The sequence below is a fragment of the Cygnus atratus genome, chromosome Z (assembly GCF_013377495.2).
Source record: "Cygnus atratus isolate AKBS03 ecotype Queensland, Australia chromosome Z, CAtr_DNAZoo_HiC_assembly, whole genome shotgun sequence".
In the NCBI taxonomy this organism is placed as follows: Eukaryota; Metazoa; Chordata; class Aves; order Anseriformes; family Anatidae; genus Cygnus; species Cygnus atratus.
Genome location: NC_066396.1, coordinates 29,076,099 through 29,090,218, shown reverse-complemented (window position 1 = coordinate 29,090,218; position 14,120 = coordinate 29,076,099). Strand labels below are relative to the sequence as shown.

Genomic DNA, 14,120 nt, shown 5'->3' with positions numbered 1-14,120 from the left:
CATGACCCTGCTTAAGCCCTGTTTTGTTGATTACATGTTGCCTTTCATTTATATCACGCCAGGCCCTTTACTTATCAGTCCTGTCCACCAAACCCTTACAGGACTGCTGGTAACCCAGTTGTTCCTGGTTTAAATCTCTTCTTATGAGGTTAGCCATCTGGCTGGCAAAGATTCTTTTGCCCCACTTAGTGAGGTAGATGCCATCTTCCTTAAGTAGATGTTGACCATCGAACAGAGTTCCATGGTCACAGAACCCCAAATGCTGTTGCCAGTGCTAGTTCTACAGCCAGTTGTTGATACACAGTATCAGCGCCCTCTTCCTCACACCCTTTCACATCATTGGCAGGATGAAGGAGAGCATCACCTAGGTTTTTCCACTTAAAGAATCTCCAGTTGAAAAATCAATGCCCGATAATAGAATTAAAATTTTTTTTATAAGTTGTTAGTTTTGTTTCTTGTAGCTGTTGTTCTTGATAGTCTCAGCACAACAAAAGAAACTCCTCAGTTTTGTTTTGTCCTGTTGTTTGTGAATGTAACCTTCTTGTTGTTGTGTATTGATGTGTAGGCCTGATGTATAATATTGATATACTACCCACCAAGGGTAAATTCAGCATACGTGTCCATGTGTTTGTTTTCTGTGATCTGCTGGAAACATGGAATTTCATTTTGACAATTGATGACGTTGCTTTTTGATGTTGTTAATGTTTTTTGGTTTTTGTTTCTTTGTTTGTTTTTGGTGGAGTTGTTACCACTTTCATTGGTCCCTTTCATTGTGTGTATTTCCATACTTCCTCTTGCTGTTACTCTGCTATTGTAGGGTTGTACTACTGGAAATTATATGTGAATCCAGAGAATCAGGCTATATACTTTATTCTGTGCCATTCAGTTAACCACTATTCTACCCGCATATCCTTGAAAAGCTGAGAAGAGTAATGAAATGCATGTTGCTAACTGAAATATTTAGGAACCAGTCTTTATATCTTCAGTGTTTAGCTGCCTACTTTGGTATCCTTAAGAATCAGAGAGAAGGCAAATGATCAAACAATGTTTAGTAAGAAATTGGTGTTCTGACATGAAAATACGTTAATATCTTAAAATTACTTACAATATTCCTTTTTTTATTTTTCACTGTGAATAGCACGTAAAAACTGCCTTCTGCTTTACTGCTAATACAAATAAATGTTTCCCTGTAATTCATTCAATATCTCTTGTTTGAAGGCAGTTATTCATAAAATTTATGTTTGCACAAATATTAAGAAAGAATTCTTATCTAAAACTCTAGAGTATTATTAAGACTTGTTTCAATTTATGCTGTTGTTCAGGAACCAAGCATTCTGTATTACATGTTGAAATTAGATATTCTAGGAAGCTTTCCTTTATTGTGAAACACATTATGTGGCCAGAAATTCTTAATGAGTATATTGGTGTTTCAACATTATAAATACATAAGATCTGAAGATTAGCTTTTTATTCTGACCATTAAAAGCTTGTCACTATTGTGTATGATTACAAGATTTTGTTCACTTTACCTTCTGGGATGTTTTATTTAGCCTTATGGAGGAGAAAAAAGAAATTTCCTGCTGCACTTGAAAGTAAATAACGGGCTTTTATTTTCTGCATTAATTTAAAACCTGCTATATCATTTTGTGTAGGCAATAATGCATATGCAGCTGAACAAAACTTTGTGTACTCTAATAGCTTTAAAAAAAGTCAATTAGTTCAGAGTGAAGCAGTCCAATAAGAAAATAAACAGTAATCGTTAATATGACACATTTTAACAATCTTACTTGATAACTAATTGTTCAAGTTAGATAGTTTTCAACTATTTAGCCGTGATATTTCAAGTCTAGAAAACAGAAGGATTCCAATTGTGAATTTCAGTGTATTAAAAAATCTCTGGGGAACTTAACAGACAACATGAAATTTTACAGAATATGCAGGAAAAGGGTAATTTTCAGCATAGTAGCTTTGCCTGAGTACTCTCCGCTAGACTGAAGAAATGCTAATCTTGTCACGTTCAGCAGCTGGGCTTGGGCAATAACTTTTTCCCACTTGGAGGGGTTAATTAGCTTTCTTTCAGAATGTGCCCTATTTGGTTTACATTCACATGATACAGCAAGTACTGGCTAAACAAAGCAAAACCATTAACAGGTGGGTGTGTCCAACTGCTTAATTAGCCAGAATAAAAAGGATCATTGTCAAACATGGATCTGTTGCTTGTGATACACCTGACTCCCATTAGGCAAGGATGGTGTCTTTTTGCTGTAATATACAGTACTGTACTTATATGTAGCATCAGTGAGAAATGGAGAGACTCCATCTAGATTATCAAAATGTGTTCATATAACATTGATGCAATGTAAAAGAATTACACTGACTGCCTCACAAACATGTAGTTTCAAAAACTAATGGTGAATAGGAAGTTGATAAAAGTTTACTTTCAAACATTACATGGCATCTGCAAAGGAAAGTCAATCACGTATAATGTGGTATGGTAAGGAATTGTATTTGGGATGAAGACTTAGAGCAGAATGATGAAAAAAAATACTATTGAATAAGTCAATATTACATCATTAGGTAAACCTAATGTTCTGCTTAGGGAAAACAAACAGCAAAGTTTATGTTCCCCAGCCATGCTGTAACCGTCCTCATTTACTTACTGATAAATCAGTCTATAGAGCTACCAATTAGCCTAGATTATTAAGAAGAATGTAACTATGATTCTGAGGTAGACAAGCACATCAAATTGAATGCTTAAATATGGGTCTGTCACCAAATTGAGAGTGTAAAGATGAAATGGACTTGGTCACCAAAACACTTCGTTCTGAAATGTAGGTGCAGTTTACCCAAGTTACACAGCTTCCGTGCCCTGTGGATGAAATGACGAGGTCTGAAGTTTGGCAGGTCACTGTCATAGTGCCAGCTGTGTCATGGGTAGTCCTAGGACAGGCCATGGGGTCCTCTGGACTGTCTGCAGTTCTCCTTGGGGATTCTGTCCCACGTACCCCTGGATCCACTCTTGTATGTCCCTGTAAGGTCTCATATGTGACTTTTTACACTCTCCTATAGGACTGGGCAGAGTACCTGATTCTCGACTACCCCTGTTCAGCATCCCACAGTGCCTATCAGCAGACTGTCAGCTGTCAGTGGTACTTGTGGTCTGCCCATGTCAAGGCTTTTCCACAGGGACTGACGGCTGGCTTACAAGCAGGGTATCCTCTCTTCTTGGAAGAAAGCTGCTTCCTTTTTCTAAAAGGGCTGGCACTAACGGCAGTCAGGCACACTCCATGACAACTGCCACAAGGACAGAAAGATGTTAGGTTCCTCTCTCAGATTAGAGAACCTCCCTCTAATTTCATTTCATCTTGAATTGCAGATGTAATGATCAAGTACGGTGTGAGACGTGACATAGCAATTAACAGTGTCGGAACGGCTTCTTAAAAGTCACAACTCTATTTGACTACAGCAGCACTCCTCCTCCCTTTCAGTGATTGACATGTTTGTACACTGTAACCAGGAAACAACATGCAGTCAAGTGAAGCTAAAGGGTGCTATGAAATAATGCCTTTTAATTCTTTTGGACTCTTCACTTTTGCTTCCAGCTGGACATGCAGTGCCTTGTATGAGTGTTTGTTAGAACTGGTGGCTTAAAATAACCCTATTAACTGAGCCACGAAACAGACTGGAAGTGCATTTATATAGCAGAGAGATGCTTTAGGAAGTTACTTAACATTAAACTTTTGATTTCCACTATTCTGTCAGCCTACCAATGTTTTTGCCTGGGTAACATGTAAGAGTGAACTCCAGCTGGCTCATATGAGCTGTTTCTCTTTTTACTTCACTTCTGAAGGATTTTATCAAGTTGAAGGCAATGGGCTGAGACAAAAGTTCATATGATTTATGAGTTAAGGGCTGAGCTTCATCGCTAACTGAATAGACATATCCACAGGGTTGTTTGGATACTTTTGGAAAATTTTAAATTCTTAATTGGCTGAAAAGTAGCTTTTACCAGGCAGCACTGTGTCTGCACTACACATTTTTGTCTTCTCTTTATTTTCTATATTTATGCAGGATCCATAATGAGAAAAAAATTGCCCAATGAATTTACATATGATTATGCAAAACAGGAAAGTTTTTTTTCTAAATATTTTCAATACGAAAAAAAAGTCTTTGTTAATAGTGACTTTGCTTTTAAAGTAGTAAGAATGTTTCTTTATCAAAATCTCGTGACTTCAGAAAGTGAAAGATCATCTGTGAATGAATCTGAGATGATCAGAAATGAGATCTGTAAATGAATTAAATGCAAATCAAAGTTCATAGTTTCCTGTAGCCCAGGTTCTTTCTTGTTAGCAGTGACTTGGTGCTGAGCAAGAGATAAGTAAAAATTGAATTGCTCAAATTTAGAAAATGGTTACAGTGTTTAAAATATAGTGTTAGTGTTTAGTATAAATCTAAAATATTCAATTATTAGTATTCCATTAGGTATGTTGCCATTATTATGTCATTTGTTATGTTTTGGTAACCCCCAAAAGCACTTGCTATCCCATTGTGCTGTGTCTGTTCACAAGGTATGATAATCAGTGCTATGATTATTATTTCCATGTATAAGTTTATGCATACATATATAAAACATAAATCCGCATTTTGCCTTTCTTTGCAAAAAGTAGTTTTCCAAACCTTTGACTCTGAGCTTATTTAAGATCATACATTTACATTGTGGAGGAGTTTGGTCTAATATCTAAGGTCTTGTATGGCACAATGACTTAAGTTACCTGAAGAAACTTTAAAAATGATTGCATGTTGGAAAATAAATAAAATTTTCTTTCAGGACTTTACTGCTGGAAGTTGAATGCTCTTGTTAATATTTGACTTAAGGGCAAAACTATTGGTTTTCAGTTAGGATAGACTGATATGTGAAATGTAGCACAGTTCTTTGAGATAAATAACTATTTTGGATTTTATACTGCCTTTTCTTTAGATACAAAGAAAAGTATGAAATTTACTGTTTCACAGTAAGTGTATTTATCCTGAGGACATCCATTTATAATTGGGAATTTAAATCCTAATTTAATTAGGATTTTTAATATTTCAGTCATTGTCTGTGAAGTTTAGTTTTTCTTTTTCATTTCTTTCTGTATGCTAATTTTTGCCAGGCAGGCTGGAAGGAGGTACAGGGTTCAGTCGTCATAGTAACTTAGAGCTTATTGATCAATCTTGAACAAGTTTGATCAACAATTTTTCAGCCTTTCTGAATATTGGAAAAGCAGTTAAATCTATTATGCACTATAGACATGGCTCAGTGAAGTTTAAGCCAATAATGTTCCCAGCTGGCAAAGTCCTGCCTGTCTCCTGTCCCTATCCCAAATTTATATGCCTGTTTCCTGCTCTGCATGGACTACATTTGAATGCACAGTCAGTAAGAGGGAGGGGCTGCAAAAACCTGGCTTTAAATCAGCTTAAACTGCTCTGGAACCCAGCCTTGAAAGGAAGGTCTGTTATTGCAGCTGGTTCAGTAGTCAAGCAAGGAGAATATTGAATTTTCTGAGGAGCTTCCAAGGTTTATTTGTGCAATAATGAATTCCTCCTACTATGAAATAGTATGCCCTTGAATAGATACATTTTTTATTATGGTTTTGTTTCAGTAAATATTGTAGGTTGTTTTTTGGGGGAGGCTTCTTTGTCTTGGGGAGGTTAAAGTGTACCTTCTTCCCTGCCAGCCATCTGTGCCTGTTCGGTTAAACTAAAAAATTACTTGGTTAGGGCATTGTAAGTATTGGTAGATTTGTAGATTCTTCAAAGAAACCTGGATAGTAACGCTACTCATTTTTGGTGATATTGGTACTTGGGTTGCCAAAATATTCTGTAGCTAAAATAGATTAATACGGATTAAGTAAGGCTTTTAGATAGTGATTGGTTTAGAGACTACTGTTTTGTATTTGTTGACTGTAATTCTTCACAGAAATATACAGTCTTCTGTTCTGAAGGTACCAGGTGAAGAAGAAACTGCCTCATCTAGTTATTATTTTCACTGGTTAATAACCTACTGCATAAAAGATACTGATTAAAAAAACAAAACAAAACAGTCTTCTTCCTGGCTTTCAATTACTGTTGATTTGTTTTCCAGTCAAATGTATTGCTATATCTTCTGTGCAAAATTGAGGAACCCTATAGTTCCCAGTATAAATTTCCTGTGAGAGCAAACAACATCCTCAGTTGTCTTTCTGATAAAGTTTTCGTTGTAAAGCATTTTCTTTGTCTCGCAAATCATTTCACTGTATTGTATCCAGTTTTCTATTGTTCCCTTTAAAATGTCAGTGTCACAATTTTAGCTGCTTTTCTACTGCATATGTACTTTATGGTTTTAGTGGTAATATTTCTTCTCAGATTACAACTACAATGGTTGCTTTAATGCTTTCTGCTGAAGGGTATTTGAGTTGCTTTTTCACTGTGACTCGTTAAATGCTTTTCAGAGACTGCTTTCCAGATTACAACCCTTCATTTTGTGAAGTGTTACAAGCTTAATTTTAAACTTCGTATAGAGTTTTTAGTATAATTCAGTAAGAAAGAAAATAAAAAGTTTTGAATGATGACCATAAAAGCTTAGAGAAGACTTTACTTGCTGCTGATTTTTCTGAGTTATTCCTAAAGTAACAAAGTGAGATATCTCTGCATATGTAAATAAAAGATATTTTAAATATAAGTATGAAAAAAGTAAGAGAGAAGACATTTGCAATAACTCATGCTAGCAGGGGAAAAGTTGCCTTTTAGCTAATACTGGGATTCATATTAGCTGATTTTGATATCCAATTAGGCTAAGGGACAAAACCCCCAAATTAGGGTGCCAAAATAAGTGCCAAAATGAAAAATAAAAAATAAATAAATGCACTAACCTTTTAATTTTACTTCTTAATTTTATTCAGAGACCACGATGCAGACATCAGAGACTGGGTCGGATACAGGTTCAACTGTGACTTTACAGACATCTGTGGCTAGCCAAGCAGCAGTGCCCACACAGGTAGTACAGCAAGTACCAGTTCAGCAACAGGTAGGTGGTGTTAGTTTTGGGAGGAAATAAAAAATCCTGAGGGATAGTTCTTCACAGTGTAGTAAAGAACTTGATTTTGTACAGGGCTGCTGAATGAACTGTTTTGCTTTGCTTTAATGATTTTATTTTGCTGGAACTAAAGTAGCCACCTAGAAAGGCAGTCTGTTTTCAAGGTCTGTTCCTTGAACTAGAGTATCTTGACAGGCACCAGCATACATGATTCTAACAGTAGGTTAGAGGTAGGTACTTTAAAGTAGGTACTTTATCTAATAACTCGTATAAATTTAAATTATATCTCTGAATGTTACATTTATTCCTTTGAATCATGATTAATATTTATGATATTGCTGGCTGTACCATTTTTCCTTTAGCTTTGAGTTCCAATTAAGTGCAATATAAATGTTGCAATGTAAAGTGATTAATCTCTAGCCTTGATTCACTGCAGATCTTTACACAATGTCATGAAAGTATTTGTGGTATGACCATATGTAATTCATAATGTGTATTTGCCAGGAAAGTAAGAAGACTTGTAGCAGCCAGCACAGTTTACACCTCTGTTACATGAGATTGTCACTCACTTATGTAGCACCCACAAGCTTTGTGAGTGGTGACTGAAGGAAAAAAGAAAAAGTTGTGAGGTTGAAAACGGGGACTGAACATGAAAGCAGTAACAACTAAGATTTTTCCTGTTTACACAGAAATTAGCTGTCTCTGTGACAAGTACTCTAGGTGACAACCGATGTTGGTTTTCATCAAAAACTGACTTCAAAAATCACTAATTTCAAAATCACTAATTTGAGAATTAGACATAACTTATTAAATAGTGTAGTCTGTCTCTGCCAATGAAATACTGTTCCCTAAATTATTTTTTCGGCATTTTATCAAGTTTAATTCCAGGTGATATATTTTTTCCAGGTGGTATGTGCTTTTGTAACATTTTTCCACACACTCCTACATTCTTCTAACATTTTCTACCTGATGTACAAACTACATTTCAAATGCCTTTCAGTACTATAGCTTCTGCTTGTATGTTCATGTATCTTTTAGGATGCAAGCTTGTTTTTAAAACAAAAATGTTTCAAAGCATTAAATTTGGACTTAAAAATGTTATTTAAGTCTTTGTGTGTATTTGCTCAGAATTCACCATTAGTGAATCAACAGTTGTCTGAAGTATTCTCCTGAGTTCAAACTATTGTACAGCTCTCTCCTAACTTGATGTTGATTAGAATATAGGTTCTTTAATAGTGTGCTAAGTTTTAATTGATGCTTCAGTGATGCTTCAACTCAGAAAACCTTTATAGGAGATTTTGTCTGGCTAATTATTTTTTAAGCACTGTAAAGTACAGGACTTCTTTTTCTTTATGAAATATGATCTGGATAACTTGACATGTTTTTATGTTCTCATATGATGACAGATATTTTTTGGATGTAGCTTATGTGATTTATTCTTTGTTACTGCTGTATTTCAGCTTTTTAGATAAAATACTGCAATTTGGTAGTGCTACACAGTTGTTTATTTAAGCAAATATCTTAAATATATGGTGGTCTAATTTACATACTGAATTTGATCTATGTGAATACTGATCACTGTGATGGATTGAAGATTGGAAACCGTTTAGTGGCATACAGGATACTTTATAGTATTTTAGTTCTAATCATTGAATTGATTAAGTGTAAGGATGGGATCTTCTATGCATTTGTTATATTTTTTTTCATGAGAAAATGAACAATGCACATGGCTTTGGTATTTATAAACTTTGGTTGTGTAAAATTGCTACTTTTCTGAAAACTTGTAGGATGGATTTGGCTCTTTATTTTCCTACATAATTAACACATTTATCTCTGTCACCTATTGTTTGTATCTTTTCTGAAATTATTCCAATTTATCAATATAATACTCATGTCAGAAGCCAAGGAGTGGATTGTTTTATTGTTTTGGCCTTATTAGGCCTTAATGAGAACTAATTATTATTATTATTATCATTGTTGTTGTGGTGGTGGGATGCAAGTTTGGAAAACTGTCCGTGATCAACTGTTACATCTTCTTTAGTACTACTGCTTTCTGAGTTTTGCATTGCATTCAGTAATCTATCAGTATTTCGGATGATTTTTTCTCATGGTAATATTAGACTATACTTTTCCAATTGCCTCAAACTCTGCCAGTAGGAATCAACATAATGTTTCAGAAAGAAAAGCTAAGTGGATCAACTCAGCCAAGGAAGAGGAGTTTTGCAAAATTTTGCAGGCATTGAATAGGCAACAAGAATGTTAGACCAGTCAATACAGACAGTATTGCAGTGAGTAAAACATGATATGTGGGAGATACTTATTTATGGAGAAAGAAAATAGATTATAGAATTATTGAGAAAACATTAGGAATTTTAAAAGATGTGGATGTATGGTGAGGATTAAAAGAAGAGTGAAGATGTGAACATGCTATGCCATTGAGAAATGTGATGAAGAATGTGGGTGGGATAGGTACTTTCAGCTGTAAGGTGAGGGTGAAAAAAAAAGAATATCAAACATTGAAACAATCATTGTGTAGAGGAAACTGTAGGTGTGATCTGCCCTGAAGAATTCTCTGCGTGTAGGTTGCATTTGCCTAAATATTCGGCATTAGGTATATTCATTAGGAGCAGGTCAATCTGCCTAAAGAAAATCAGGAGAAACAAATGCTAATTTGATTATGTCATTATTTAGATGGGAGATACAGGCCTTATTATTTTTGCATGTTCAAAGTTACCAATGTTGAAAGTGTGAGGGAAGTTTTTAGGTGAATACTATATACAATATTCAATTCTTCTTTTTTTTTTTTTTTTGTATGGCTTATAAAAGACATACTTGATAATAATGCCAGCTGTATCCACAAAATATGTGAATATTCACATTCATTTTATAGCGTTATATGAATATAATTTACGAAAGCAATAGGGTACTTCTTGAATTTAGCTAATTCTAAGTTACTATAACGTATTTGTGTATGTACAACAGTTTGGTGTAAGCTGAATCTTTTCTCTTTTTATGTTTATAGTAATTTATTAACACATTTTACTGAATAAGACCATTTTAGATTAATTTTTAATTAATATTAAAGCTGTGTATAATATTTCATTTTTTCCTGTGAGATCTTTATTTTCGACATTTGCTTTACTGTTTGTACACCATACTTAAATTACATCTCATGCCTGTATGAATTTGGGGTTATTTTCATGGTATCAGTGTTTTTTCATTGCCCACAAAATGTATGCTATATCTTTCCAAATTAACTTTTTTTTGCGCAGAAGAACCAGCTGGATTAGTGAAAGGGTGTAATGAAAACCTTTCTCTTACAGCTGTGTTGTATTGAAGCATCCTGTCTTTTCAGCAAACAACAAAAGAGTGCCCCCTGATACTTTCAACTAAACAAATCCCTAATTTGCATATAGCTAGTATATATATGGCTTTCATAAAGCTCTGCTGTGGTACTTCAAAACAGAAAGGAAAAAAAAAAAAACAGATACCATTAATGAAAACGTAGGATTCCCTTCTGGTAAAAATTGCAATGGTGGCAGTTATTTATATGCAGCACAGCAACTGTCACTCTTGAGATGGAATGGAGGGGAATGGTGAGGGGACAAACATATACATGTGTAAGCAAAAAGCAACAAGAGTAAGACCAAAATGTTGGGAGTATAATTAAACTGTCTTAATAGCCTGAGGAATTTTCTCAGTCTGCTTCCTCAGGTAGGGGGATTTTTCGGTAATGTATCATTGTTTTTTTCAACAAGTGCTCTAACACAGAGCAGAAAGTTTCTAAAGATTAAAAATTAACTGCACTTAGTAGTTTATGTTATGCAACGTAGAAGGATTGGAAAAATAAAACTAAAAATAATCATGTAATCTGTTTTACAAAGGTATATCAATGCATCAGAAGTTGAACAAAGCAGTTCTTGTAGTCAACATACACCATGGCCATCACCTTTAGAAAGAACTGTTTCATTAAACTGAAGATGCAGAATTCTGGTAATCAGAATTAGTCTCAATGCAAAATCATGTTTAGCATATGAAAAACGTAATCACGAGCTGACATTAAGCATTATATAAATATGAATGTGCTTAGAATATTACAGCATACGCTATTTATATATTGCTTGCCAAAAGTAATCCATACTAATGAAAGTAGAAACATTATTTTTATATATGAGGACAGAAGATGCATATACAACTATGTGGCATAGGCACTGTGAATAATTATGTGTTCTCTTTTAAATGTGGTTTAAAAATCCTTATATGTTTTACTGTATTTTTCTACTCTTTGATTACTAGTGCTTTGAAAATCAGCAAATCTCAAATCAGAATTTTCTCTTAAATTTTGCTTTTGTGCTTAAAAGTATTTTCTGTATTTCCATATGCTTTTATTCAATTTCCTTTGTTGACAAACTCTCATAGATATAATATGACTTAGTCCCTCATTTGCTCCTTTGAGATAGTATCATTAACAATATAATTTTCTTTTTGTTTTTTCTTCAACTAGTGATTATAATTACACATGTATATCAAAATAAGTTTTCATTCTCCTCTTGTTCTCTTGGAACATTTCAGCTGCTTACTTCTAATCCTGTTCCAGTTATTCCAGGCTAGAATCACTGAAGCAAGAGGAATGAATGATCTGTTTAACCCTATTTAACTCATTATTTCCTATGCCAGCCAGTTAATTTTCTGTTTTCTGGCCAGACGATAATAACAATTCCCATGACTAGTTCACCAGTCGACCCCACAAACATAAAATTTGTGAACTTGAGTACTGTTGCTTTGTAATAAATATTTCATTGTGTTTTCTGTTTTCAGCCTTAATCATTTAATTAAATTATTGGGAAGCTTTTTGTGTGTGTGTTGTCTGTTTTTTTGTTTCTTTGTTTTTATGCAAGTAGGCCATTTTGGTTTAGGTATCTGTTGAATGTTCTCTCAGTGATCTTCAGTTTCTGTTCTGCCCCAAAACTAAAGAACATATCTAATGCAATTCCTTAATCAGTTTAATAAAATGTGCAAGGAAAATGATAAATAGAAGACAAAACGATTTTTACAATTTGCATAAAAATTGATTTTTTTTTTCCTTTGGTATTTTGTTTCTTCATAGCTAAATTCTTCTCAAATAATGGTGTGCTCATGGAGAGTACATGTATGCACTTGATTTCTTCCTGTCCCTGAAGATTAAAGAAAAAATCCACAGGCACTTAAACTAATAAAACTCTAATGAAAACATTTTTCCCAAAATGAAGTAAAATAGGAAATAAAAGTAGAATTTAAGGTGTCACATGCCAAAGAGTTTCAGCATGGCAGAATTTTCAAATGCAAGGTCACTCTAAAGGTCACTTATTTGATATTCCTTGGCAGGAAAAATATTTAAAAGCCTTGAGGTAGAGAAAGTCAGAGGTACGTACAGTACAATACAGTGTAGTCACTAAAGATTTCAGTACCAGAATCAATTTAACTTTAGCAGTACTGAGTTTTGGAGAACCTGAAGCAAAATAACTCTTTTTTATAATCTGGCTTCATTATTAAAATTTAAAAGAAAAATACTTTTATCTACAAAAGAAGATTAGATGTTCTTATTAGCCCTGCACTTTAACCATTCTTAAATGCCAATTTAAAAATTGTTGTTTTATTTGCATGGAGTCATATTTCTGGCAGTACTGCATATTAGGCCCATAGATAAAATATGTAAAAATTGGTGAAAATTTGAAACTATTCAATGAAAACTTTCTTTTTTTTAAACTTTTTAAACTTTTTTTAAAACTTTTTTTTTATTATTTTATTTATTTATTTATTTTTATTATTTAATTATTATTTTGTTCTGTGGAAAATGAAACAGGTGTTTTTTCATTCCAAATCAGAAATTAAATATGTCTTGAAATTTTTCAGTCCCTGTCTGAGCTTTGATACACGGTATACCACTTCCTTCCTGCAGTATCCTCTCAGATCCATGTTACAGATGTTGCACTGCGCTGAATCCACAGTTTATGAAATCGTAGCTGCCTGCATCCAAGAGTATTATATTCTTATAACAAGACTATAATAGCTTGTACAGAATGGGAACGTGACCTGAATTGACTGACAGGAAGTTTTTAATGTTGCATTTATATGTATAGTAAGTTCCATTTTAACTGTTTGGAGATTTTAGGAAAGAAATCAATTCCTTTTATTTATAAAACACAGTGGTTTTTTTGTTTGTTTGTTTTTGTTTGTTTGTTTGTTTGTTAGTTTTTTAGTAGTGAGTAAGCCATATTCACTGCATGTGAGCAGGGAATGAAGGGATTTTTCAGAGAGGTTGGACAGAAGCATGTTGATAATTGCATCATTTCCCCAGTATTTCCACTGGTGTACTACTGGGACAGAAAATGGAACTAATCTGTTACATGGAAGGTGACAAATCACTGCTTTTAAGAACAAAGTCTGTTTTAAAGATGTTTTCTCTCTGTATAGGTTAAGTAGATCAGTTCAGTGCTCTGCTCAACAGTGACTCTTACTCTCCCGTTGATTACAGGTCATCATAGAACTAGAGTCACCTGAGAAGAAGAAATACTTTTATTAGAGTCAAGCTTTAAAACTTTTGTAGTCTGTGGCACATATGTTTCACAGTAAAGTACATAAACACTTTATCTTAATAATTAGAAATATCTTTATTGTCTTTTTTTTTTGAAGTGAATAAATCGTATTTCAGGAATTTGTGCCAATGTAGATAATGACTTACGTAGCAAGTCAGAAAAATGTGCCTTTTAATAGATAGTTCAACCATCATATTGTGTCACACCATTGCTATCATGCTAGTAAAGCTGGATTCAAAACACTGTTGCATTTGTTTTCAGAATTTTAATTTTAATACCAACCTAAGAAAAATTTTCTGTGCAAAACCTAGGTTTTCCTTTCACAGTCTGAGACAGTACTATAAAAGACTAAGAAAATTGTGCTTATTTAAATAAACCTTTAGAATATAGTGGAGTGAAGGTATGACAATGAGGATATTCTCAAAGAGCTCTTAGAGATGATCCATCAAATGTAAGAGATGCAGTTTGATCTGGGATTATGGCGTTTGCTG

At 34.0% G+C, this 14,120-nt stretch overlaps 1 protein-coding gene across 8 annotated transcripts in view; it reads left to right on the top strand.

Moving 5' to 3' along the window:
* The window catches only part of RFX3 (regulatory factor X3), a 190,408-nt gene that overhangs the window by 120,762 nt on the left and 55,526 nt on the right, over positions 1-14,120 (top strand). For all 8 annotated transcript variants that reach the window (XM_035565821.2, XM_050716145.1, XM_035565824.2 and 5 more), the window contains one exon: positions 6,921-7,045. In XM_035565821.2, coding sequence (XP_035421714.1) covers positions 6,929-7,045 — 117 coding nt within the window. In that variant the 5' untranslated portion in view covers positions 6,921-6,928. The remainder of the gene's footprint in view (positions 1-6,920; positions 7,046-14,120) is intronic.